Source organism: Leptinotarsa decemlineata, unplaced genomic scaffold, assembly GCF_025532065.1.
Source record: "Leptinotarsa decemlineata unplaced genomic scaffold, Ldec_3_MD MMD2_tig00026330_RagTag_RagTag, whole genome shotgun sequence".
Classification (NCBI taxonomy): Eukaryota; Metazoa; Arthropoda; class Insecta; order Coleoptera; family Chrysomelidae; genus Leptinotarsa; species Leptinotarsa decemlineata.
The window spans coordinates 8,807,181-8,831,146 of record NW_027412690.1 but is presented as its reverse complement, the minus strand read 5'-3'; the positions used below and the strand labels follow the sequence as shown (position 1 = coordinate 8,831,146).

The 23,966-nt window shown below is 32.7% G+C and overlaps 1 protein-coding gene across 1 annotated transcript in view; it reads left to right on the top strand.

Annotated features, from left to right (window-relative positions):
* Nucleotides 1-7: 7 nt before the first annotated feature.
* The window catches only part of slmb (beta-transducin repeat containing E3 ubiquitin protein ligase slmb), a 65,896-nt gene continuing 41,937 nt past the window's right edge, over nucleotides 8-23,966 (top strand). Inside the window, exon 1 of the mRNA XM_074182941.1 lies at nucleotides 8-403. Coding sequence (XP_074039042.1) covers nucleotides 347-403 — 57 coding nt within the window. The 5' untranslated portion in view covers nucleotides 8-346. The remainder of the gene's footprint in view (nucleotides 404-23,966) is intronic.

Genomic DNA, 23,966 nt, shown 5'->3' with positions numbered 1-23,966 from the left:
TTCAAGTTTGCTTTATACAGTCTACAGTGAAGTTTTAACTTTGTTAAAGGAATTCAAAAACAGCAAGGGACATTTTTAGTTCTTTTGTTGTTGTGTGGGTGGTAGAACATCAATCAAGGCTTTTGGCAGTTTCACGATGACTTTTCTTGCATGCCACACTTCGGAGAAGGAAGTGTGTTGTGTTTGTCGTGGGTTGATGTTCTGAAATTGTTATAAATTAATAAATTTACTAATACTTGATCCGTTATAACAATGTGGTAGTGTATATATTAAGTAAAGTAACTTTTAAATAAATTGGTGCGTATGGTTTTGTCGTAATCGATACTTCATTTGAAATTGCACTACAATGATAAAGATGGAAACAGATAAATTTGAAGATTCGACCACCAATAACAATAGCCAGGTGAGTGAAATTTTGTATTTTATTGCTTCATAGGGTTGTTAAATTCTAGGAATATAAATGTAAACCTATGAGCCATTTTGAGATTTTGTGGCAATCACATAAATTACAATTTACGTGGGCTTCCTTAGATCGAGCTTGTCTTTGTCATCTGTCATAATCCTTTGCTTAGAGTGCCCTACATTTCCCTTCAAGATTATTTGCTTTAGAAAATTTAATCCAACAATGCAAATCATTTCCGACGTAGTCGGGAAATATAAACACCTCAGTTAGGTTTTATGGCAATGTGACTTGAAGAAAACTTCAGACAATGTGCAACGGTTTTTCTATGCCGATGACGACCATCTATTACAATTTACTTGAATGCCCTTTAATGAAAAACAAGTCAAGTTACATCAAAATATGCTGGTAGTATAGACTTTAAACATTCATCAAACGTGCTTGAAAGCAAACTTTTCAGCATTTAGAAATGTTGATATTATTACGAGCTGATAGTCTTCAGAGTAAACAGTTTATTTCAAGTTCTTGTACTCAGCAGATATTATGTATACCTAAATTGTATTTAATTTCCATAAGTGTAGTAGTGGCTTTCTTTGTTTAACCTAATGATATTCTCTTATTTATATTTTTCTTGGGACTGAACTGGATAGACTGGCTGTTGACCTTTTGGCGATCATTACAAAGTGAGCTTTTATGCTCTTACACAGCAAACAGCCAATTTACCGTATTTCTTATTGAGTTTGCTCTTTCTAATAAATCCATACCAATATCTTAGTTTATTGAGCATAAATAAGACGCTTTTTTCGCTGGATAGGTACCTAATTGAACTTTGCAGTGATTGCCTGCGAAAAATTTGAGCATATTTATCTAAGTATATAGGTTCAAAAACTCCCCAAAATATGTTTTTGAATAGGTTAATACATTATTGAGAAGAATAACAAGAGATGTGCTCGTTTCACCCCTTTTTAAGTATATGTCACCCAGAATACAATGGTAAAAATTTGAAATCCATAGCATTTACCATTATCAAGATAAGTATCCATTAAACTGGGCGTTTTTGAGAGCTAATGTGACGTCACGAGATATCTGCGATTGTCGGTACAGCATCTGAAGCAGGTCTGGTTAAATTAAAATGATTAAAAGCGTGAGATTATCAAAATTTCCATGTTTTGCAACAAAGAAAAATAAATGTGAAGTGATATATTCGAGTGTATTGGTATGTTTAGTTGATGAAGTTTTGTCCATTCTGGAAAAAACAATTTGGTTGGTACTATATCGTTTCATCACTGACCGTTTTATCCTTCATACTTCCACAACTTGACACATGCATACAAATAACAAAAAAATAGTAACTTTCACACTTTTAACATAGAAACTTCCGAAATCAATGGCAATTCCTAGCCACGTTGCGTATATCTGATGACGTCACACCCCCTTTTTTTGACCGCTTCCTTAAATTTTATTTCTGAAGCATCGGATTTTCTCGAAGATGTTTTTTTTCTTCGACAATATTCCTCAAATTTCCTGCCGATTTCATTTCTGGAATGAAAACAATGAAAATGAGTCTATCGGAATAGTAAAATTGGCCGCTGCCGTAAATATATATTTCGAAAACCCCTCGCATAAGGGTTAATGTGAAATTGATTTTGGTTTTAGAATTTCTTCTATTGATCTTATATATGTTTTGTGACATTTCGAAATTTGGGCTACAAAGGACATGGATTGAAGTTATTATAATTCGAGGAACAGTTATAGCTTCTAGTATAATGCCATATAACTTAGTACAGGTATAATATCATTATCAATGATGAAGGACGACCAGAAGTAATTCTACAGGTAGGTATAACTACTACCTTCAAAATTAATCTACAGTAATCTTTACCTTACCATGGGTATTTCCAGTAGCGGCCTTAACTATTGGAAGGCCCCCTACAGTAGATCTTTATGCCGCCCTTTGTCTTTTGCGAAAAGTATATATAATATTTCTGGTGAGTTATAAGAAAAATGAATTACAGATAAATAAATTTGGAACTATAAAATGTTATATAAGGATGTTAATGACAAATAAAAAACATAAAGACGGCACAAATGGCTTAAAATACCTAGGCAGGGAGTTAAAAATGACATTGGTGGGTTATCTTGAGTCTTAAATCTCGGATGGAAATATTATAATTCGGATTCACTACTATAGTTTACAAAAACGTGACACGTGATTTGTTACACAATAGTTTCCTCAAGCAAAACAGTGTCGCGATTTTGTACAGCTATAATTGTGAAAAATCACAAAGTATATTATATTATACTCTGTTTACTAATATTGAAGAGTAATAAATGCTCATTATGAATGCAAAACGCTAAACAAAATTTTGTGATTTCTTGATGATTTGCCACAACTAGTAGGCGGGTTTATGATACTTTACCGGGTCCACCCTATTTTTGTATGGAAAACGGGTCGTTTTATTACCTGCAGTGGCGTGCGTTTGGGTATTTTATTAAAAATACTTACTTGTCAAAACTAATAACTATGTTCATTTATGCATTTCATTATCCAAATAGGAGAATGAAAAATCGTGAAAATCGGTCCAGCCGTTCTTGAGTGATAAATGGTTTAGCTGTCGCGATTTTGTTGTATCATATTGGAATTGGCCGCGGTGGTAGTGGACCCGACTCACGATCGGAAGACCGTGAGTTCGATTCTCGCCTCGACCAGATATTTTTCTCGCCAGAATTTATCTGTTTGAAGCTGGAATGATTCTGCAACCGTGTTAAGAATTACACGTTAAAAGGTAAGACCTCGCACAAGTTTCTTGACTTCGGAGAGTTGTCGTTCGTATGAGAGCGACAGCTGATTAACGGAAAAACATATTTTAAACAGATTTATTATTTCATTCGTGACCGTGAAGTCCTTGTTCGTCTAGGAATTGTCATTCAATTCCGTTGAAGCTACCACTGCTCAAAAGGGTATCGTGTTCATCGAACTTTGAGTTATTTATAAGTGTATTGATTATCTTGTGGAGGAAAACGCTTTCTGAAAGCGAACATTGACTGTAGAAAAACTACTGATTCCTTCAGTTAGACATTTTTACTCATTGAAGTATCATACAGTGCATTTCTTTAATGTCCCCCCCTTTTATTTTTTGAAAGGGTCAAATAAAAAAAATGAAATTTGGGATGATGAAATTAATGCATGAATACTTTATTTTGAAGTGAAATTGACAGGTGAAACTTTCAAGATGACGAAAATCTGTGAAAAAAAATTAAATGGAAAGGGGGTCTTGTGACACATCATTTTGAAACTCCTGACGAATACTTCACAAACCTAGGATATTGAAGTCAATATCTTCACTTACTACAAAATGGCGAAACATTTAATAATTTCCTGAAGACAAACACATTAATATCGATATTTCTAGAAATATTCCTTTTTATCTGCCATATGGCGATTCCAACAACCCGATAAGGTTTGTTAAGTTATTTTTTGTTTATAAAAACGTCAAAAAATGTCAGTACGACAATGAACATCATTGTTCAGTTAGAATATTCTCATTTAGGGTAAATTTTCGTTTTGTGGACACCCGGCGATTTTGAAAAAAATTTTTGACTGTACTTACGTATTTTGATGCGTAGATTACGAATCCGAAAGAAAAAAGCGGCGCTCTCCCTTATTTAAAAAGTTACGGCCCTTCAAAGTTCAGAAAAGGGCAACTTTTCAGCCTTCTTTTTCACCAAATGAACTATTTAAAAACACAAGCATTTATTCACTAGGTCATCTTTACACCTTATTCCTCCTTCTTCAACACTTTTCACTTCAATAATCAACATTTTTCTTATAAAAATGTTAAAAAATGTACGGAGCTGCTTTTTGGTTACATATCACTGTATTTTAGGTTTTTAAGGTTAATGGCATGATTGGTACGACTGATGCAGTCAATATTCCTAAAGTAATTCAAATGTTTTTGCCTTCATTCTTTAGCTCGTAAATTTGTTTTTGGCACTTTTCTTAAAATTACAACAAATGTACTGAGCTTTTTTCTTCGGTATTTTCATAATCCGCTTTCTATTGCATCTATACCATAAAGTGTCATAATTTAATTTGCACTCTTCATTGCAATTAGTACAACGTATTGTTGCTGCAAACACTCCTACTTGAACCAAATATAGAATTGAATTATTTCTTACTTTCACTAAATGATGAATTTCGTTCGAATTCATTTTGTATTTTTCTCTCACGTCAAACTAAAAATTCAAATCTACGAATTTAAAATAGTAGGTGACGACAAATACCAACCGTTTTTTTCTGAAATGTCACTAGTATCTAACCTACAAATATAAGAGTGTCACCAGGAGAAGCATTCGTTTTTAAATTCAGTTTTTTTATAAGAAAAATGTTGATTATTGAAGTGAAAAGTGTCAAAGAAGGAGGAATAAGGTGTAAAGGTGACCTAGTGAATAAATGCTTGTATTTTTAAATAGTTTATTTGGTGAAAAAGAAGGCTGAAAAGTTGCCCTTTTCTGAACTTTGAAGGGCCGTAACTTTTTAAATAAGGGAGAGCGCCGCTTTTTTCTTTCGGATTCGTAATCTACGCATCAAAATACGTAAGTACAGTCAAAAATTTTTTCAAAATCGCCGGGTGTCCACAAAACGAAAATTTACCATCGAAGAACAGAATTCTGCGGAATCATGAGGTAAACCATCGCGAGGCATCCTACCTATCTCCACAATATTTGTTTAAGTGACGAATGTACATTTTTTAAATGGCAATGTTACAGACAAAACTGCCGCTATTGGAGTGATACCAACCCTCACGTTTTCCGGAAAACACATACCCAATATCCAGAAAAAATTAACGTTTGGGCAGGAATATTGGGAAACCATATTGTAGGACCTCTATTATTGATTAAAATTCAACAGGGGAACGGTATTTGCATATACTGGAAACTTCTGTTGACCCTCTCATCACTGAAATCGTCGAGGCGAATCCTAATGAATACGATATGGATATTGTATTCCAACAAGATAGAGCACCACCACATTACTCCAGACAAGTAAGAAACTATTTGGATACTACTTTTCCCGGTCGCTGGATTGGCCGTCGAGGTCCTACAGAATGGCCAACCCGCTCGCCAGATTTGACACCTTTAGACTTTTTTATGGGGCTATTTGTAAAACGTTAGGCGTGAAACATCGGATAGGCTGTTCATATGTCAAGAAGTTCAAGGCAAACATTTCGAGCTTCTTCTGAACTGACCTCAAGCTTATTACTTCATATTATATAGTTAAATGTCAATGTATTCAGGCAATATTATTAAAAGTTCCGCCATTTTGTAGTAATTAAAGATATTGACATTATATTCTAGGGTTGTGAAGCATTTATCAGGAGCTTCAAAAAGATGTGTCAGACCCCCCTTTCCATTTAATCTATTTTCCCAGATGGCGCCCCGTCGCCGTCTTGAAAATGTCATCTGTCAGTTTCACTTCAAAATAAAGTATTCATGCATTAATTTCATTATCCCGAATTTCAATTTTTTGAGTTGACCCCTTAAAAAATAAAAGTGGGGGGGACATTACAGAAATGCACTGTAGATACGGATTAAAGTGCTTGCTTTAAGAATTTAATGATGCTTCCTGATAGTGAACCTTGGATCGAAATCGATGTTGGAATGCTTTGACGGTTTGAGGACATTTTTATCTCGTTATAGCATTGTTATTGCAGATATAGATAGATAATTATAACTATAAAACGCAAGAAGAGATATCGAGGACAAGTTTCAAACGTTGAATAGTGAGCCATCGTCTTATTTATTGTGACTGGCGGTTAGCGCAAACCAGATTTTTTTTGTAGACACACAAAGCCTGTTTATGATTCAGGCCAGTCGAGTTCCTGGGAACGTAGAAGCAGTGGCGGCGATAGGGGGGAGATAGTAAGATGAAGACGTGTCCCTATGTTAGTTCATTGAAATGTCACATTTTTAGGCCTGGGCGTGCGTTTTTCAGATGATTTTTTGTTGTTGTTTAGGTGGGGGTTTGTATAAGCTTAAGTTCAAGTTTGTGGGGTCGCAACCCTTGTGCAAAAGGTGCAAAGGGTTTTTGCGCTGTATCTCGTGAACTAGCAACACTACGGAAAATTTTATGAGAGATTATTTGTAGCAAATCAAATTGTTTACAACTTACTCGTGTTACTTTTTATCGTAAAATGGAAAATAAAAAAAAATGTAAATAAAAGTAACTGAACATTTTTAATCAAATTTTCTTTTGGGCTTTATAACTTTTTCACTGGTCATTTCACCATAAAATGACATCAGAGCAATCTTATTGAGTTTTTCAACGAATAATTTCCACCACAGATTTGTTCAAGTTCATTGATTTATATATGTTTTATAGTGGGAAAGAAAGTTGTTGGCTTTACTACTCCATCTTGATACAAAAAAGGGGGAAGAGGGAATCTTCCAAAGAAAGGAAGGAAGTAGTCAATTTGAAAATGAGTAACTCTATACATAGATGTGTAGATCATGTAAAGAAGTAACTTTCAGACACAAACTGAAAGATAGTCCTCCTGAAACAGCTACTTTCATATAAACATTGATTACACGAAAGAAAAAATTTTTTCGAAACAAATACTTTATGAACACTGAATTATACAGAAGATACTTTTCTCTACTCAGTTTGTATTTCAAACATTCGTTGTGGAATAAAAATCAGATATCATTCACATGAGTTCTACTTTGAATGAATGGTAATAAATTGCACTTACATGGAACACTGTCACCCTCACTGGTATACACCGATGTTTCGCCTTAAGACACGTCCAAAGGCTCTTCAGTACCAAATTGGATACCATTATAGAAAATACACACATTTCATTCATGAATTACGATTTTTAATGTCACGGAATAAGCTTGATCTGCTTATGTCATCGATGACATTGTAATGACATTCATTCACCTATTTGATTTAATCCCAGCCAAGAGGAATCTTATTTGAATTGAAGGGGTTATATTTTTAGGAGTGATTAATTTTTGGGAAAGAAAGTTTTTGGCTTTCTACTACCCCATCTTGATACAAAAAAGGGGGATGAGGGAATCTTCCAAAGAAAGGAAGGAAGTAATCAATTTAAAAATAAGTAACTCTGTACATGGATGTGTAGATCAAGCAAAGAAGTAACTTTCAGACACAAACTGAAAGATAGTCCTCCTGAAACAGCTACTTTCATATAAACATTGAATTACACGAAAGAAAAAAATTCTTTCGAAACCCACCATTACGCTCAGTTTTTTGTTATATATTTTTTCAATCATATAATTTATCATTTTCTTAACACCCCTATATTATTATTAATTCATTATCGACCATTTTTTCCGCCACCTATGAGATAGAGTTTGGAGGCGCGAAATTTTGAACGTGATGAATTTTGCATGGATGCAGTGGCAAACATTTTTGGCAAAAGAAATATTCAACTCAAATGAAAGTAAAGTAGCTACCAATATAAAAATTCAAGTCAGAATTTGTTTGTTATGGCCAGACTACCTTAAACTTCAAATTGAAAGGGGTATATTTTTTTAGGAGAGAAACTCTTAATTGCAAAAGCTGGAGAGCTTTGTTGAAACTCAACTTCTCGAGTGTTTTTCATTTTCGAGAAAAAAACTAGTTTTTTCAACAAATTGATAGGCGAAAACGTTTTAAAAGGCTCATCATTATTCTTGTTTTTTTCTCCACGAATCTGAAGTCTTGGAAATTTCAAATTACCTGGCAAACACACTCCATCCTCTATCCTATTTATGGCTGTGCGAAGTTGCCAATTGTCTAGTCACATATGTGACTAGATCAATAAGAAGACAATGATCCAGAATCTCATTTTGGTTTTGCGTATTTCTTTGGATATTGTGTTCACAAAATATAAAATGGTACTATGCACTCTGAATACATGAATTATTATTTTATCCCGGAAATATTGTTTTTTGAATATTTTTTTATAGCAAGAATGTGAGAGCCCTGATAGTTATTTTTTGGGTTATTCCTTTTGAAGATTTCAGTTTCATCATTGACTTATAATAATAAGAATAATAATGCATTAATTTTTAAGATGTACAGAGTACATATATAAACAGTCACAATAATACCTTATTATGAATTAGGAATAATTAGGTACACAAAACAACGATTATATGTTATTGTCAATTGAAAACAGTTTTGAGGCACACCTAAACCCTATTGACTTCAATGGTCTCATTTCAATAGGTATTTTTTTATAAATTTTCAAGCCCAAGTGGTAATAAGACTTGACACAAATATCAAACTTAAAAAAATGAACTTGCCCTTCAATGGATCTTTGCCCGAATAATTTTCTTACTCATCTTTTTAATATTGATTTTGAAACCAAATGTTAGCTTTCATTTTCCAAACACAGCAAAAACCCAAAAGTGATTGTTATTCTTAGATCTTTTTTATAATCATCAAATAGTTCAATACCCTTCGTTCGCATAAAGCTGGAGAATTAGCAGTAATCAAAATGTACCGTTCCGTGGTCGATGTCTTCCGGTTCTCTGGCTGAACCCAGAACCTACAACAAACATTACCATTGTTGATTCGTCTCAAAACTGAATGTGGGTCACAAACTGCTTTGTCGTAAACTCGACATTCGTCTGTGGATTCCGGCCAAAAAAGTAGTGATGATTAGTAGCGCCGTTTCGCATGAGTTTAGTTCGCCTTCATCGAAAATTATGATCGGGGTGTCATACGATTTGTAATTTCACAAAGAGTAATTTACGATTTGAGCCAGGTTGTGTTAATAAATAGTTTGAAATTTGTAAACAATTCTGTTGAATAAGGAAAGAGGTGTTTCTTTTTGAAACATACGAGGTATGTTTACTGAAGGATGAGGACTTAAATATTGTAGTTACAAATTTTCACAATATTCCCTATTCCCTATACAGTTCTGGAGTACTATGTTCCACTAAAAAAATATAAAGCTTCTACTTTCCTAGTATGGTTCAACTCTGAGCTGAAAAAATTAGTTTTCAGGGAGAAATTGGTTCACAGAGAATACTAAAATTAAAATTTTTATAAATATGAAGAATTTTGTTATCTGAGAGATAAGTGCAAAGCTTTGAGAAACACTTGCCATCAAGCATAGATAAATGAAATAGAGAATAATATGAACAATAATCCTAGAAGCTTCTGGAATAATAATAATAATAATAAAAAAATCACTCTCCTTACCACCTAAAATGTATTATGATTTGTTTGAAGGTGGTTGACAATGTTTCGTGGTGTATTTCATCAGTTCGGACTTCCATTGTCTAATATACTTCCCTGTTTCCGCTTCATTGGTTTTGGCGGGAGATGACCGTTTGGCGGGAGTTGGTCGTTTTTCGCTTGATTAGAGGTTTCCATATGTTACGTATCTCTACGCTAGCTTGACTAAATGCGTTGTTGGACAATATATACGCGGCTTCTTTGAATTTTCTCCTGAACCAGTGTTCTTTGTGGATGATTTCAGCTTGAGCCCACTTGATGTTGTGTTGATGAGTCCAAACATGCTCTGCTATTCCGGATTTGCTGGTTTCTCCTCGCTGTGTGTGTTTCTTGTGCTCAGCAATGCGAACTTTCAATGGCCTCTTAGTTTCACCGATGTATGATTCTCTGCACTCGCAGGGTATCCGGTAAATGCAATTCTTGGAATCGCAGTCCGCGTTTGGTGGCCTGGTTTTCGTGAGGCTGCTACGGATAGGGTTCCCAGATCTGAAGCAGGTCCTGATGTTATACTTGGACCCAATCCGTCTTATCCTTTCTGATAATCCTCTGATGTAGGAGAGTACAAGTACTGGTTGTGGTGGCTTCTCTTCCTTGTGGAGCTCTTGCTGTCTTCTAGCTAAGGCATGTTCCACCATCACTTTGGAGTAACCATTCCGTTGAAGGTCATTTTTGATGATGCCTAGTTCCTTTTCGAGACTTTCCTTTGTATTACAGAGCTCAAAAGCACGGCCAGTAGAGTCTTGATGATTCTTCTCTTAGTCGATCGATGGTGGTTGGATTTCTGGTTCAGATATTGTCCTGTATGAGTGGGTGTTCGATATACAAATTTTTCCCATTTAGTGTCGTCCTCTTCACCAATACGTCTAAGAAAGGCAATTCGTTGTGGATTTCCTTCTCCATTGTGAAACTGATGGAAGGCCTTACGTTGTTGATGTGCTTCAGGAAAGTGTCTAGTTCAGCATTCCCATGGTTCCATATTATGAAGGTGTCGTCTACGTATCTCAACCAGACTCGGGGCTTCTTCTGAGCTTCTTCAATGGCCAAAGTTTCAAACCACTCCATATATAAATTGACTATAACAGGTGAAAGTGGCGATCCCATTGGCAGTTCCTCATCTGGCGTAAAGAATTCGTCCTTCAGTTGGAAGTATGAGTTTCGTACACAGCATCCTAGTAATTCCATGATTACTTGTATCGGTAAGTTTGTTCTATCTTTCAGGTCCCCATCTTTGGATAGCTTCTTCTGTATGATTTGAAGTGCTTCTTCAACAGGAACGTTGGTGTAGAGGCTTTCCACGTCGAAACTGATCAGTTGATCCTGCTCTTTGATTTCGATTTCCCCTAGTAGTTAGACAATGGAAGTCCGAACTGATGAAATACATGCCATGGCTTTGTCAGCGAAAATAGTAATGATATTGTAAATCTTTATGCAAAATATTTCTCATCTGTCTATAATGATTAAACAGTTAACCAAATTCCGGGATATAAATTTAGTAAGACGGTTGATATACTTAGAGCGTTGATATTAAAGAAATAACAACACAGGTCTGCAAAAAAACTTAAAAAATTGTTTTGATTTCGTTAACTGATCCTAATGTAGTTTTTTGCGCTGATTTAAAAAATGACATTTGTTTTTCTCTATCACGTGAGGTTTGCCTACAAAATAAGTATGGTATAATTGAAAAAGTACAAAAAAAATGAGGAATTGTGGATTTATGTTTATTATTTTAACATGAAGTAAAAGCAAAAAACAATGCTACATAGCTAAACTAAGCATAATAGTGATACACACGTGTTTGCAAAGTGATTAAAAGTCTTTGTAAAAACGTTTTTTTTTCGTCAAAGCTTCTTTTGGTACTTTTTCGGCTGTGTTCTTGTGAATTTTCCCTTTTTAACATCCAACAGTAGTCTGCCATCATGTTACATTCCACCGATCTTGGTATCTGCGTTCCATTTCTTTTATGTCTTGATGGAACCATTCTCATTGTACCTCACTTATAGCCCCTAGATTTTCGGGAAAGTAGTCCAGATGTGAGTGAAGGAAATGGACTGTGACACTCATGTTGCAGCCCAACATTTTGTAGTTTTGTATCAATTCAGCAACCGAAGTTTTGTAGTTTGGGTCTTTTTTGTTTCCAAGAAAGCCTGTTATAACAAGTTCAAATGAATTCCAGGCATTTTTTTCTTTCATTTCCATTTCAGTCACAAAGCTTTCAGCTTTTGTCAGGCCCAACGAAGACTCCTTTTAGTTTAGCGCCAATTCTTCAGTACACGTGGAATCATTCGTTGCGGCATAATTCCTTTGTATTGGTTTTTTTGGCCTTTGACTTCGCCGACACCTTCAAGATTACTATATCGGTTACTTCGACTATACCTTTGAGTCAGTTCATACTATGAACAAACGAATAGATATCATCTTAGTACAATATATACTTATTTATTACCCACGAATATATATATATAAATATATATAAATTGAAGCTTTGTATCTTTTATTATCTGCGAGCGCTTTCGACAGTTGGTAATACTGTCATCTTCTATATATATATATATATATATATATATATATATATATATATATATATATATATATATATATATATTTATATATTGAATTATAATGAAATAATTTTTTATTTCAATTTGTACAGCAAATATTTATATGGAAACTGGACAAACACCTCGTATGATAACTGTTGGAGTAGTAGAACAATTCCGAATGAGATCGTCGTATTTTGAGTTTATGTTTGCAACTCAGAAACTCAATCGGTGACAATGATGAATTCTAAATGATACAAAGGCTCATTACTTTTTTATATTTTTAGCGATATGAATCGATTATAATGATTGTGGGGAAACCCGTGAAAATGAAGATGACACTGATAAAAATGATGATTCAGTCGAATCATTGTTAGCGCTTCACTCCGGTTAGTTAACCTTGATGAACGTGGACTGTGCTTGCACTTGTAAGGTGGATCATAATATTTTCCTAGTTACATAACCTTGAGAAATTGCCACCAGATCTATGTAGGTACATGAGAGAACGGGTCGAACAAATTCAACATGACTCAATTTATTTTTTATTCATTCAAAAAGTTGTAAAATAGTATATTATATGATATGTATTAGCTCTTGTACAACACACGAAAAACCTTGGTGTGGAGACTAATTAAAGATTCGAAAAAAAAAACCATTAATAAACTTGTTTTGAGATCCTATCTATCCCTAAAAATATTATACGGAGGCGGTCAATGTAAAATCTTCCGATACAAGAAATCCTACACTTTTTTTTTCATTAAAAATCATAGTACTGTAGGGTTTTTCCTACAACTACTTAGTTTAGTTTAGAAAAAATGTATTCCTTCATTGATTTTTATTTTTGTATTATAAATTCTTGTTAGGAAATTAATTTTTCATAACTCTATTATCGAGCAGTCGTCTGAAATATCCATCTGCTTGGGTTGTTATGTAAATTCTTTTATTTTTATTTTTTCCTATCATTTTCGTATTTTCTCCTATCATTTTCGTATTTTCTCATTGCATTGGAACTCTCGAAACGAGAGTTTATTGCCGAAAAACAGATGAATATTTAGAACGAAATCATTTGGGATGTTTCGAGTAGGTACTCATTGTTAACACTCTTATGGATTAAGACAAGGGCCCAAGTGGTTGACCTTTCTTGACTAAATTTATGACCCCTACCATTGTGAGAGATAATTTTTCAAGAATTACTAAGAACACATTGCCTTAGCCGAGGCATTCTTTCTATTCAGGGATTTCGACCGGGAACTAATCCTAATTCTGTCGTTTTGTTGCAGTTATTAATAAATTTGATTATTTGTAAACGCTTGGTCCGTTTGATTAATAATTCACCTACTTATCACCAGTGCCGACAGTACTAACTATGGACACCGCGATGTCCAGATGCATGAGATGGTTTAATAAGTATAATGTCGATCCCCTTGGAAACTTATTGAGTAAATTGAAAAAATCTCTTAGTGACATAAGGTACTATTATTATTGATGTCTTGTAACATGTATAATATGTAACTTCTTAGAATAGCAGTTCACAGATGTAAATGTAATGTATATTGTTTCTAAATAAATAAATATGAGCGAAACGCAGTATACACATCAAAGAAGAGCTTAAAGCAAAGTTTTTTAGAACTCAATGATTGATTAAATGTTTTTCTTACTAAATACGTTTCTTTCTGTTTTATATCTGCATAGCTGAAACTCAGAAACTAAAGCTGATATAAGATGTTTATTTATACAGTGCATTTCTTTAATGCCCCCCCCCTCTTTTATTTTTTGAACTGGTCAACTCAAAAAATTTAAATTTGGGATAATGAAATTAATGCATGAATACTTTATTTTGAAGTGAAATTGACAGATGAAACTTTCCAGATGGCGATTAGGCGTCATCTGGGGGAAAAATTAAATAGAAAGGGGGGTCTTGTAACACATCTTTTTGAAGCTCCTGACAAATGCTTCGCAACTCGGGAATATAATGTCAATTTCTTCAACTACTACAAAATTGCGGAACTTTTAATAATTGCCTGAATACATTGACATTTAACTACATGATATGAGGTAATAAGCTTGAGGTCAGTTCAGAAGATGCTCGAAATGGTTTTGAACTTCCTGACATATAAACATGTCTACAAATATTTATTATTATCTGCCGTATATCCAATGTTGAAGCAGGTTACGTTTCGTATACTTTTTGCTTCAAATAGACCCATAAAAAAAGTCCAAAGGTGTCAAATCTGGCGAGCGGACTGGCCATTCTGTGGGACTTCGACGGCCAATCCAGCGATCGGGAAAAGTAGTATCCAAATAGTTTCTTACTTGTCTGGAGTGATGTGGTAGTGCTCCAATACAATATCCATATCGAATTAATTAGGATTCGCATTGACGATTTCAGCGATGAGAGGGTCAACAGTCGTTTCCAGCATTTTCAAATACAGTTCCCCTGTTAAATTTTGATCAATAAATAGAGGTCCTACAATATGGTTTCTCAATATTCCTGGATATTGGGTATGTGTTTCCCGGAAAACGTGAGGGTTGGTATCACTCCAATAACTGTAATTTTGTCTGTGAACATTACCGTTTAAAAAAAATGTACATTCGTCAATAAAACAAATATTGTGGAGATAGGGGATACCACTGTGTCCGATAAATTTTTTATTACATTTTTCAACAAATATCGTCAAATTTACAGACGGGTAATTAAACATGCAGAAGAAATTAATTACAAGAGTAGAATGAACAAAGCTGATATTAAAATCAAAGAAAACTGGGCCATAGTGAATAGTCTAAGAAATGAATCAAATTCAATTCTAGAACACGTCAATATAGATCCGGAAACACTCAATAAGTTCTACTGCACAACTGCTCAAAAACTAACTTCATCCCTTGTTCCTACTTCAAATCCTATGGATTATTTAAATAATTTAAATATGCCCAACAACGTTCACTTTGGAGACACAAATTTATTAGAGCTGAAAGAAATCTTGCAAAAAAATAAAAACAAAAATGCAACAGGCATTGATGATTTCAGTAAAAATTTTAAATAAATATAAATATAAATAAATCCTTTTCCCTTGGAAATTTCCCTCCGTGTCTAAAACCAGCTCTTGTAATTCCTATTTTCAAAGGTGGTAATGCAGAAGATCCAAATAACTTCAGACCTATCTCCATGCTCTCAACACTCTCAAAAATCATAGAAAAAATGGTGAAAAAAAGGGTATTAGCTTTTCTTTATAAATACAATATATTAACCAACTGTCAATTTGGCTTTCAGAAGACAAAAGGCACAAATGATGCAATATTTTCCTTTCTTGAACATCTCTACACACATCTCAACAATGGTGAGGTCGTAGCTGCAGTATTCTGCGATTTCTCCAAAGCTTTTGATTGTGTAAGTCGTGAACTTCTTTTGCAAAAGTTGAACTATGGCTTGAGAGGAGTGTGTAATGACTGGTTCAGGTCTTACTTAAGTGATAGAAAACAGTAAGATCAAACGAAAAACTATCACACTCGAAGGATATCTTATGGGGCGTACCACAAGGATCAGTACTAGGCCCGATTCTTTTCCTTATTTATGTAAATGACCTGGTGACTCTCACAATTCAAGGAAGTTTTACCATCTTTGCGGATGACACCACGCTCCTTTGGCATGGAAAAAATACTTCTAATATTGTTATATTTTATCTATTAGATATATGAACTTAGTTTTGCTCAAATTGTGTTTCTGGGTTTTTGTGTTTTTGAATTGTTTCTTTTCTTTTATTCTTTGAAGTGCTATATATACCAGATTTTTTAACAACCTTTGCCAATAAGATTGTATTTTCTTGGACAATAAAGTATATGTCTATTCTATTCTATAGGTAGGATGCCTTGCAATGGTTTCCGCCATGATTTCGCAGAATTTTGTTCTTCGATCAGGGTCATCTTCAGTTAATTGGCGTACCATTTTAATTTTGTATGGGTGATACCTAGTCCTCTTTAAAAGTCTCCATACAGTAGAAGGAGGCACCTCACAAACATTCGCGACGGAATAAGTAGACTGTTCAGGATTTACTTGCATCTCACCAATTGCACTTGTTGTTCTTCCGGAATAGACGGATGACCTGGGGAATTTTTGTTATGTACACTATACCGGTAGTTGTGAATTTGGATACAAGTTCCCTCATATTTTCTACAGATAGGACGATTCAGAAAGCGTTTATTGAAAATCCTTTCGTTTATTGAAAATCGCTTCAATTTTTTCTTCCAATGGACGAGGATTGACCATTATAGAGATTGCTGACGTGGTACCTTTCTACTAGTAAACTGAAAACTAAATGAGAATATTCTACCCGAACAATTATGTTCATTGTTGTACTGACATTTTTTATCGTTTTTATGAAAAAAAAAACCTTAACGATTCTTATCGGGTTGTTGGAATTGCCATATGGCAGATGAAAAGGAATATTTCTAGAAATATCGATATTAATCTGTTTGTTTTCAGGAAATTATTAAATGTTTCGCCTTTTTGTAGTAGGTGAAGATATTGACTTCATATTCTAGGGTTATGAAGTCAGGAGCTTCAAAATGATCTGTCACAATACCCCCCTTTTCCATTTAATATTTTTTCCCAGATGGGGCGTAGTCGCCATCTTGAAAGTTTCAGCTGTCAATTTCACTTCAAAATAAAGTATTCATGCATTAATTTTATTATCGCAAGTTTCAATTTTTTTAGTTGACCCGTTCAAAAAATGAAAGGGAGGGACATTAAAGAAATGCATTGTATTATAGTAAGCAACGGCTAAAATTTTATCGGCAACAGATATACTGTAAACTAGTGTAATCGATTTGTCTCGTAACTGCTCATCTACGAGAAATCTGCGAACAAAACAGCAAATTATAGTAAACAAAATTTTAATGGGGTTGAGCACGAATCTGGCATATTGTGCAAAAGTCGCGGCATAGGTCAAAGTTTGAATCTATAAACTTCCTTGTGAATCATCCGCATTTACCGTTATCGATTGTGTTTAGGTAGAGAATTACATGTATTTTAGATCCTTTCTCGGCAAAGTTTCTTCTTGAAATTTGTATGAATATCCATTAGTGATCGATTTTTACAACGTGAGTTCGGAGATCGATTTCGAATTCATTTAACGAAATTGGTTAACAGACGTTATAGACACCGTTTAATCAATTATTATAAAAGTGTAATTGATCGCTGTCTGTAGATGGAAGATATTTGAGAAAACCTATTATTGGGGTACCACAATACCCTATTTCCATTGAAAAAATAGTAATTTACTGTTTTTTTGGACTAGTAGATAAATTAATTTCGGACGTGTTGCGGTCACTATTTTGTCGGCAACAAATCAAGACACGTTTATTTATTATATTTCTGTGTACAACAAAATTTCGAACATTTTAATTCTTATTTGTAATAAACATTGAAATGGGTGATAACATTCTAATTTTTATTTAAATGAAAATTCGAGTAATTGCTAATAATGAAGGGGTTCAATTTGTTATATATGCAGGTAGGTTTTTTGTATAGCTTAAATAAGCATCAACAAAAGGAAATTTACACCCCCCAGGGGGAATATAGAGGTTCAAAGATTGCATTTAATTTCGTCAGTTTTGAAGTTGGAAAGTTAAGAAGGGAGGGACCGTACTGCGTATAGTCTGGTTCACATGTACTCGATTTAGCTCTTTTTGGTGACATTTTTCAGCCCTGTCCAAAAATTACGACCAAGGTGTCATTCGATTTGTATTTTTGCCTAGAAAGTTTAAGGACAGGTCCGAAAACGCGCCGATAAAAATTACAAAAGTTATAAACAATTAAGTGAAAAAAAAATGGGGCTTTAGTTTTTTCTTAATATCTCGGAAAATTTTCAAAATTTTGGAAATTTGAAAAAAGATTTGAAAAGATCAATGAATTTGCGTAAAAAAGTCCTAACTCCCGAAACTGTATCTCGATTAATTATAATTTTTACAGAGCCCTGAAAATAGAGCCAAAAGCGGGTAGTCTGGCTTCCGCGCGCCTTTCGTCACTCTGACATAAAAACAAAAAAAATTATTAAAACATATTAAATGTAAATATTAAGGAATGAAAAAATTCATGTAATGTTGGGATACATCAATAAACAATAATCCGCAGTCAAAAAATTTTTATCCCAATTTTAACGGTAATTATAAATTTGTTAACTAATAACTTTTTCTGAATTGAAAGTTAATATAAAAGTCCCTATAATTATTATACTAAAACCCTGGCATTTTTTTCCTTTGGTGAAGTTATCCTTAATAGGCAAAAAAATAGATTACCATTGCCAAAATAAAAAAATTGTTATTTTCTATTTTTTTATTAACAATTGAAAATTATAATTTTATAAAAAATACATTACAATTTTTTTTAATTTTTTATTGTTTCAATGTCTCATGGCTAAAAACTAATTAATATTTTTTTAAAATTTTTTACAGCTATTAATAAATTTATTATAAACAAATACATTGTTTATAAGCAATTCGAAATTTTTTTTGCATTATGTTAATTGAAAAAAATCATGATTTTTAGAAAAAAAATGGTTTCTTAAAAAATTTCTTTGTTGTTAAAAAATGCGTTTGTTAATTAACAATCGTTTTTTGCAACTAAATATTAAAATTAAGGAACCGTATTTTTTTTCAAGGTATCATAATATCAAAAGTTTCATAAAAAATAGAATAAATTGAAAAAAATAAAATGAAAAAAATGATTTGTTTATAACATTTTTTTTAAATAAACAATTAAAAAAAAAAAAAAAGTTTTTTCAAAACCTTAAAGAACAATAGAATTTATGATTGAAAAGAACGGTTCCTTAATTTTAATATTTAGTTGCAAAAAACGATTGTTAATTAACAAACGCATTTTTTAGCAACAAAGAAACCAATTTTTTTTCTAAAAATCATGATGTTTTTCAATTAACATAATGCAAAAAAAATCGAATTGCTTATAAACAATGTATTTGTTTATAATAAATTTATTAACAATAGCTGTAAAAAAAATATTTATTAGTTTTTAGCCATGAGACATTGAAACAATAAAAAAAAATTGTGATGTATTTTTTATAAAATTATAATTTTCAATTGTTAATAAAAAAATAGAAAATGACAATTTTTTTATTTTGGCAACGGTAATCTATTTTTTTGTCTATTAAGGATAACTTCACCAAAGGAAAAAAATGCCAGGGTTTTGATCAATAATTATATGGATTTTTATGTTAACTTTCAATTCAGAAAAAATTATTAATTAACAAATTTATAATTAACGTTAAAATTGGGATAAACATTTTTTGACTGCGGATTATTGTTTATTGATGTATCCCAACATTACATGAATTTTTTCATTCCTTAATATTTACATTTAATATGTTTTAATAATTTTTTTGTTTTTGTCAGAGTGACGAAAGGCGCGCGGAAGCCAGACTACCCGCTTTTGGCTCTATTTTCAGGGCTCTGTAAAAATTATAAATAATCGAGATACAGTTTCAGGAGTGGGGACTTTTTTTTACGCAAATTCATTGATCTTTTCAAATCTTTTTTCAAATTCCCAAAATTTCGAAAATTTTCCGAGATATTAAGAAAAACTAAAGCCCCATATTTTTTTCACTTAATTGTTTATAACTTTTGTAATTTTTATCGGCGCGTTTTCGGACCTTTCCTTAAACTTTCTAGGCAAAATTACGAATCGAATGACACCTTGGTCATAATTTTTGGACAGAGCTGAAAAATGTTACAAAAAAAAGTACATGTGAACTAGACTAGTATAATCGTAAAAAAGGAAGAGACTGTCGAACACACGTTTTGGCACGAAAAAAGGGGAGAAGTGAAAACGATCACAGGCCAACTAACTCGGGATATAACAGTTTAAGGACGCTACGATTTAAGAAAACGAATTAGGGTGAAAATAGACGGTAAATATACATCCTCTTTCTTAAGCTATTAATGCCTTGAAGTTGTTTTAAATAGAACCACATAAGTTCAGAAGGGGGTTTGTAGCGACATTGCTGCCAACCAGAGTAACGGAGTTCGACACTATTATGTGTGATTTAGGCCTCTGGTAAACAGGAGAAGGAGGAAAAAACGATACGAATTGAATTTTTTTCAACACGCGTTTTTGCAGTAGAAGATACATTTTTTGCACATAGTCCTATGAGTAAAGGATTAAATTCCCTACAACTTTTGTTTCAAATATGTTTTTATACGTTGAATAGTTTTCTGTTTCTGAAAACAAAACTAGTCGCAAGCGAGTTCGTTTGGTGGAAATCCGCCTTTACCAACTAGATTGTCGACTACGTCGTCAACTTGACGATTGATTAATATTTAATTATTTCCTATTCCGGTTTTATTACGTAGAGTCACAACTATCGAGAAAATCTTGCAATAAAATAAGAAAGCGTAAATGTTGGAGAGAAATTATAAACGAGCTATCGGCTCATAATTGACTATTAAATTCGATCAAATATATATATCCAGGTCATTAGTTTTAGCACATGTAATTAGTGTGAAGCAATTCGTCCAGTAAACGAAATAAATATTAGTCCTTTAGTGCAATAAAACAAGGATTCAAATTACCATCCGACAGGCAAGTCTGCATTTTTCGATATAAGTTGATTTCAGCAAAGATTTTAATTGTTTATAGTTCGAAAATGTTGAATTTCATTTGGGGATAGAAAATGATTAAAAGCATTTCCAAAAATCACTTTTTTGAAAATTAAAAAACATAAAAATGTATGAAAAAAAAGGTGGAAAAATTGTATGGTTTAATGAACGATTGAAATTAATAGCTAAGCAGTGCGGCATATAAAATAATTTATAAAAAATCAAAAAATATTGATTTTCAAATTTTTTTTAATCGTATTTACAAAGTCTAAAAACTAAACCCATAGATGTAATTTGTTTATTGACTGTGAAATTCTGCGAGAAAACCCTTTATTCCTTAATCTTAAAAAATGCCACTCTATTACATTTACAAGAAACAAACATATTTACCACCATATAATATGACTCTAAGCTATTATTTGACTCGCATATTAACTATATTGTGAAAAAGCCAAAAAAGCTCTTGGATTTCTGATCAGGACTTATCACGACTTCCGTAATACTAACTCTCTTCGTACACTTTACATGGCTTATGTAAATAGCCAGCTCAGTTCTGCTTCAGTTATTTGGAAACCCTTGTATATGTGGAATATTGAAAGATTTGAATGTATACAAAGGAAATTCGTCACCTATATCAATAGAAAATTCTTTCATAATCTCAAATTAAACTACAACTCAATCTGATATCTTTGGCGGATAGACACCAAATAGCTGATATTTTGTTCCTATTTAAAATAATGAATAATTTTTTTGGCAGCAGTTCTTTGAACCAACTTTTGATTAATATACCTATGTATAATACTAGAGGATTATATTCTTTCCAAACAAATCAAAGTAAAACTAATTACTATTTGAATTCTCCCCCAAATAGGTGTTGTAAATCCTACAACTCTATATCCAAATCAATTGAAATTGACATCTTTTCCAATTTCCTTGAAACCTTTACCACGTCTCTCAAACGTTCATACAATCATCATTTTCATTTCTGACTGTTGTAATTTGCACTGCACTTGATTAATAACTGTTCATAACCCGATATTGCATATTATAATAATAAAAATGTTTATTTCAAATAGAAATATTAATACAATCAATAAATATAGAATAATAAACATATATGCTCACAGAAGCAAGGGGTTGCTTGTGCGTGAGTGAGAAAAAGTAAGTTGATATTTAGTAAGCATGATATAGAAACATACGTAAACGGTAAAATAGATGAATATATTGACAACACTTATAATTAAAATACATACAGTAATAGCGAAAATAACGATAACACTTATAACTAAAATATATACGGTAATAATGAGGAGTCATATTCGAGAAATTTGCGTCAGAATCGAGGTATTTTGTGGAAAGCGGAAACTTCACTATTCAATTTGAGTATTGAAAACACTAAAAGTGGGATTGTCATATTCGAGAAAATTTTATCACAATCGAGGCTTTTTGTCGTAATCATAAATTTCATCATCATATATTCAGATTAGAGTATGGAATAATATATTATTTACAAAAGTTATGTTTTCATTAAATTTTGTTGTTGACTATATCACTAAAAAACAGTCTTCCGGTGGTTTGCATCCAAATTTTTAATTTATGTTTGAATGAGTTAATGTTGTTAATCAATTTAAGTTCTGGAGGAAAATGGTTGTACAATTTATGACCTAAGGAGCTTGTACATCGTTGTCCAATTTTTTTTTCACATTTGGGAATTTGCACAATTGTATTTCTTTTTCGAGTAGGATAACTATGATCGATGGCTTTCAGTTCAATTTGAGATTTGTGTATGTTCATAATAACGTTTTGGCAGTATAATTGTCTTATATCTAGTGTTCCACTCAAAAGAAAGAGTTCGTTACTGGAAAAGGTGATTTTTTTTTGTGAATAATTCTCAGAATCCATTTTTGCAATACATTCACCTTTTCCAGATGACAGTCAAGTACTCCACCCCAACCCATTATTCCATATGTCAATTGGGATTGGATTAATGAGTAATATACAGTTTTCAAGTGATAGATATGTCCAAAAACTGTGTTAAGCATCTGAATCTACCAATAAGACCTCTAATATTTTTTGTTATATAATTAGTATGTTTATCCCAGCGTAAGTGCCTATCTATTATGATTCCGAGATACTTGACAGACTCTGCTTCTGGTATTGTTGTACTTTTATCAACATACAGATTTCCCAGTTGAGTTAATTTTTAATGTAGGATGTGAATGGAAGATAACGGTTTTTATCTATATTGAGCGTCAATTAATTGAACTGAAACCATTTTTTGATTAACTGAAAATCGGTTTCGGCCATGACTTTCACATCTTCCCAGCAACGCGCTGCATATACTATCGTTGTGTCATCAGCAAAGCTGAGAACTGTTCCCCTTATATTCATAAACAATAAACTGTTAATATACAAAGTGAATAATATTGGTCTTAACACAGTTCTTTGTGGAACTCCACACGTGACAGTTCTCACCTCACTGATGACTCCATTTACGCATACATGTTGATGTCGATCAGTCAAATAACTCTTTAAGAGATCATGTACCTTTCCTCTAATGCTATACGAATATAATTTATTTAGTAGAATTTCATGATTTACGGTGTCGGACGTTTTAGAGGTCCACAAAAATACTCAAAGCTGGTTTTTTCTTATCCATTGCTTCATATAATAGTTTTGTGAAGGCATATATAGCATTTTCAGTGGATTTACCTTCTCTGCATCCGTATTGATGACTTGAGATGATTTTGTGCGCATTTATGAAGCATAAAACTCTACTTTTTAGAATTTTTTCCATTATTTTAGACAGAGTTGAAATTATTATCGGTCTGCAGTTACTAACTTCTGATTCACTATAACAATCAAATCATATATTGTTATTTTCGCCTCATCATTTGTGGTTAGGCTTTTTGGGTTTGTTCCGTTTTGTTTTCCACTGAAAATGAATAAAAATAAATAAATATAAAAGTTATAAACATTTTTTTACCATAATTAATTTTTTGATCTATTTTTTCAATATACTTACGATAGTTTTTCTCATGTGCAAATGTAAAACAATATGGATCAAAGACAATTTATTTTGGTTTAAAAAAATGTTATAAATGTTATAACTTTTAAATATATTAATAAAAAAATACATCTTTGAGATAATTTCTTATAATTTTTATAATAT